Genomic DNA, 5388 nt, shown 5'->3' with positions numbered 1-5388 from the left:
ATAAATTGATGATGTTTGTGTGTGTGTGTGTGTGTGTGTAATATTTTTGAGTAGAGACAAAAGGCATCACTACTGTTATAGGGTTACGTTGCTTTGAATAAACAAACTTTGAACAGTTGTTAGTTTGAGTGCTTAAGATGATCGTCCCTCCATTTAACATGTAAAGATTACCTAGACAGAAAAAAAAATTATGAAATGAGATTTTTCTCTTCATTTTTCCATATGCATTTTTAAATCATTTCCCTATACTCTTTAATTTGTTCATTTTTTTTCCATGATTTTTCATTCTTCTTCCTACCCTTAAAATGCTGCAAGTTGAAAGCTGGGAGTGAAAAGGCTTATAGTATTTAGTTATAAAATGAATTTGCTTGTTTCTTTTGTTGTTATTCAAATAATCATTATTATATTTAATTGAACCAAAAATGAGGGAAAAGCAAGGGTAGTATTTCTCTTTTTCTTTTTTAAATTTAGACATATTTTCGTACAGTGGAACCTCAGTTTACAAATGCTTCCAATTATGAACAAATCAGTTTATAAAAAATTTTTCAAATATAAAACATCTTGATTGATAAGCAACATCTCAACAAACACACAAACCAGCAAATAAAGGTGGGCAACAAACAGAGAGCATCAGTGAGGGAGCATCAGTAGCTGTCTAGCTTTCACTCAGAGCACATCCTTGCTCAATTTTGCCATACTTTCTCTTGAGTTTCCAATGGGAAAAATGGTTCCAGTTTACAAATATTCCAGGTGACAAAAAGCCTTCTGGAATGAATTAAATTCATAAACTAAGGTTCCTCTGTATTATTACAACAGCTATTTCACTCTTCTACTTGTTTTGCAGCTCAGAATAAATGTGTGTTTTGATTTCCATATATTTGGTTCTGTTATTATTGATATAACAAGCTTAAGGGATTTTTCTTTAAACAGTATAGGTTACATTTTTTTTTTTTCTTCCTTTCTATTAGCATAAATATTTTCACACCACAAGCCATATTTATACCATTCAAACTTTAAACGATGTTAAAACAATATATATATATATATAAAATATACACATATAAACAATAATGTACTTTCATAGATAAGGTTTGGCTAAATTATGGTCTTGCTTCTGTAAACACCAGGGTGTCTTACTCAAGTCACAGCTTAGTCTAATATTTATCACTTTTGCCACAGAACCATTCACAGATAAGTCATACTGGGAAACTTTTTCATACGTCAAAGTATCAAACCCAGTTTCATAATCACGGTGGCTGGAAATCTGCAACATAAACAGAGCAAAAAAAAAAATGAGATTCAAAAATAGAGTTTAGTTAGTTAGTGTGTTGTTGTGTAACAGTGGTGCATTGCTGAAAAATATTTGTTTGCTTTTTTTATGGTAAAGCAAACGAAAAGAAAGGAAAGAATGAGGAGAGGAACAAAGAAAAAAGACAAATAAAGAGGAAAACTAAAGAAAGACCTTAAAAATAAATTTAGTTTTACTATTTCTTATGTTAATAAGTACATCTTTCCCATTATATTTTCAGTAAAAATTACTTAACAGACAAAACAACATGCAATTTCTTCTGGATATTCACTAACATAAACAATCTAACTGACCACTTATACTGAGGTTCCAGCAGCACTGAAGGTGAATGAGAGATCCATCTATTCTGGAATCACAATCTCTCTATTCTCTGACCTACATGTTACTTCTTGGTCATAATATCAAATTTATTTTAGAGCAAGACTAGAAATAATTCTTGGATTTAATATATTTACAATATTTCTTGACATAGCTGCAACATAGCTTCGAGTCCACAGTGAACTAATTAGAGAAACTTTCATTAATGTTACTAATGTCATTATGAAATCCATGCTTTACTCAATTCTGAATAAATGTGAGGCACAGTATCACTGGTATTACTGTAATACTGCATTGCCCATACCATTTTAAATAACATTATTTATCAATTATCCTTCTAATTTTGAAAACAGTTTAAGTTCATTACAAAAAATAAATCCAGCCTCCTGAAAGATTGAAAGAATCCTCTCCTTTTAGATACAATGACATCAGGCTCCACTTTCAGTAGGTAAAACTTATGACAAATACCACTCAAGCATATCACAACACTGAAACAGACACAGCATACACAAGCAGAGGTCTGTCCAGTCATTGCTGACTTGGGGTTAAACAACAGCAGTAAAAACAGAAACAAACTGATGTTTGTGTAATGTGGTGTTATGGCAAAAAAAGTATCAATGTTGTGGAAAAGCTATAAAAAAAAATTAAAAAAAGAGTAACACATGGATACAAGAGAAAATACTTACATAGTGCTGGTTGAAAAAACGGCTGGTATCACGTCGACGTTTTTTGGAATCATGTAAATGTTTAAATGTCTTGTAACCAGTTGTAATATTTTGTGGGCGAGATATCTGCAATAAATGAATCAAGAAGGCATTGGTCTTCAACAAGTATGAATACATATATCATCATCATTGTCATTTAACGTCTGCTTTCCATGCTGGCATGGGTTGGACAGTTTGACAGGAGCTGGCTAGGCAGAAGACTGCACCAGGCTTCACTGCATGTTTTGGCATAGTTTTTATAGCTGGATGCCTTTTCTAACACCAACCACTCTGCAGAATGGACTGAGTGCTTTTTACATGGCATCAGCACAGATGAGGTCAGTTTTGGCAGGGTTTTTACAGTTGGATCCCTTCCAAATGCCAACCACTTTACAGTGTGGACTGGATGCTTTTTACATGGACTGGATGCTTTTACACACATACACATATATATATTATATATATAAACATGCAAATGACTCTTAAACCCTAAAGAGATTTTAAGGACCAGTAATTATTTCCAGTTTCCTGACATTAAATGGATCAGATACAACACTTTCCTTGGGTAACGATACAGATATATAATGGGTAAGAACTATTTGAACCAAAGTAATCAAGAATCAAATTCTGTTCCCAAATAGGTGCAGAGTTTCAACTCACAGATTTAAACTTACTACACAAGATAATGCTTGGCCTAAGAACTTGAGCATCAAGTTAGCCATCAGTGACAGAAATAATACTTTGACAAGAACAAAGTGAGTATTCTTAGTAGCAGAATTTTCTATGAGATGACTGCATTAGTTGTAGTAGGTTGTTTCAATAAAATATCTCACTACTGGTTGAATGACAAATGGTTTGAAAATGGCATATGTCAAAGGCCCAGTCCACCTAATTGAAAACAGGTACCACAATTCATTGTCATGAGAAGCAAGTATTTGATATTTCAAATTATAGTACTCCTTTTTATTGTTGTTGTTTAGCCCAAGGTCAAGTAGTCCTTTGATCAAAGACACTCCAGCCACAACCATCTTGTCTTTTACAAGAAGTACTGATCTCTTATTGTGGAGAGAACATGTAGAAAGAGTAGACCCAGGAAAACATGGGACAAACTGGTGAGAAAAGATCTTCAGATGTTGGGCCTTACAGAGGGGATGACTAGAGACCAAAACTTCTGGCAGTTTGTTGTGCTTGAGAAGACACATCAAGCTAAATAAAATTGTGGTTATCCTTGCAAACAGGCATGTCTCTACATTCGTCTTCAGCTGAGCGATCCTAATCTTGAAGGCTTGTGGGTGCTGATGCCATGTAAAAAGCACCCATGCTCGTGCCATGTAAAAACGCCCATACTGGTGCTGTATAAAAGCGCCCAGTACACTCTGTAAAGTGGTTGGCATTAGGAAGGATATCCAGTTGTAGAAATGATGCCAAAACAGACATGAAGCCTGGGCAGCTCTTCAGCTTGCCAGCTCCTGTCAAACTCTCCAACCCATGCCAGCATGAAAAAATATGTTGATGATGCTGATGATACATCATCCAACATGACCTTCTTCTTTAAGGTGATGAAAAGTAATTTGAGGAAGGCTTGGCTATTATTTCAAACAAGTTCAGTGAGCACAGAGAGATTTTCTCATTAACAGCCATCCATAGCAGTAGTATCATTGCAAGCAAGCAAAAAAGAGCAGGCTGTGAGTCGCCTCACTGCAAGTGTTGATCACCACATCAAAACCAGCACCAATAACTTCATTGATGATACCAAAGCCAGACCTCTTTTCACTCGATGCCAATATTGTAAAAGAAATCATAACATGATTTGCAGAACAAGAATACAAGCTAATTTTCCATCAATTACTAGGTTAAAAAAAAAAAAACATCAAATAAATAAAAATAGAATAAGCAAACAGCGAAAACAAAATTAAAAACACTAAGTAAAACAAACATAAAAAAAAAGAACATAACTACACAACAAAATTTCTTAAACAGAAAATTAAAAAAAAATTAAGAAATAAAAATTAGAATGCAAATGGAAATTCCAAAACACACGGCACCATTTCTAAAGCAGAAGGAGCCAAAGTTACGTCTCAAAAGAAAGATTATCGCTAATTCCTATAGGAAAAGCCATTGGCAATGAATACACAGAATTCTGAAATTTGCTTTCGTCAGGAATTCTATAACATCATTTCGACTCCCTATTAACATTTTCATTTTACTTCCATTCGTTATCTTCTTTAATTTAAATAAATAAATATACACACAGAATCACACATAGTCAGATATATGTGTATACACACACACACACACACACACACACACACACACACATGTATAGATACACATATGCAAACAGACACACACACAGATATATGTACATACAAACACGCAGATATATGTATATACACACACAGAGATGTACACACATACACACACACAAACATATATTAATCTTTCAAGAGATTATTATAGTATATTCACATTCTTTAAGATGGAGAGATTTAGTTACATGGTAGTAGTAGTAGTAGTAGTAGTAGTAGTAGTAGTAGTAGTAGTAGTAGTAGTTTTAGATGAGATATTTTAGATTTTCAGTTTAGCCTTATTATTTAATTCATTTAGCATTTTTAGTTATTTATATTCCAGTTATTGTCATGCTCTACTTTTTTGTAGCTTTCAGTTGGTTTTATCATTATCATTATTTTTATTATTGTTATTTTTATCATCATACCTGTAGGAGCAGCTGTGTGGTAAGTAGTTTACTTACCAACCACATGATTCCAGGTTCAGTCCCACTGCATGGCACCTTGGGCAAGTGTCTTCTACAATAGCCTCAGGCCGACCAAAACCTTGTGAGTGGATTTGATAGACGGAAACTGAAAGAAGCCCGTCGTATATATGTATATGTATGTGTGTGTGTGTGTGTGTATGCGTGTGTGTGTATGTTTGTATGTCTGTGTTTGTCCCCCCAACATCGCTTGACAACCGATGCTGGTGTGTTTACGTCCCCGTAACTTAGCAGTTCAGCAAAAGAGACCGATAGAATAAGTACTAGGCTTACAAATAATAAGT

The 5388-nt window shown here is 34.1% G+C and overlaps 1 protein-coding gene across 1 annotated transcript in view; it reads right to left on the bottom strand.

The window, feature by feature from the left end:
• Nucleotides 1-6: 6 nt before the first annotated feature.
• Nucleotides 7-5388, bottom strand: part of LOC106876853 (beta-1,4-galactosyltransferase 7) — a 63800-nt gene continuing 58418 nt past the window's right edge. The window contains exons 5-6 of the mRNA XM_014925583.2: nucleotides 2314-2418; nucleotides 7-1264 (exon numbers count right to left, since the gene is read on the bottom strand). Of these exons, the coding sequence (XP_014781069.1) occupies nucleotides 1079-1264; nucleotides 2314-2418 (291 nt within the window). The 3' untranslated portion in view covers nucleotides 7-1078. The remainder of the gene's footprint in view (nucleotides 1265-2313; nucleotides 2419-5388) is intronic.

This window comes from Octopus bimaculoides, chromosome 2, assembly GCF_001194135.2.
Source record: "Octopus bimaculoides isolate UCB-OBI-ISO-001 chromosome 2, ASM119413v2, whole genome shotgun sequence".
NCBI classification, from domain to species: Eukaryota; Metazoa; Mollusca; class Cephalopoda; order Octopoda; family Octopodidae; genus Octopus; species Octopus bimaculoides.
This window is presented reverse-complemented; position numbering and strand designations above follow the sequence as displayed.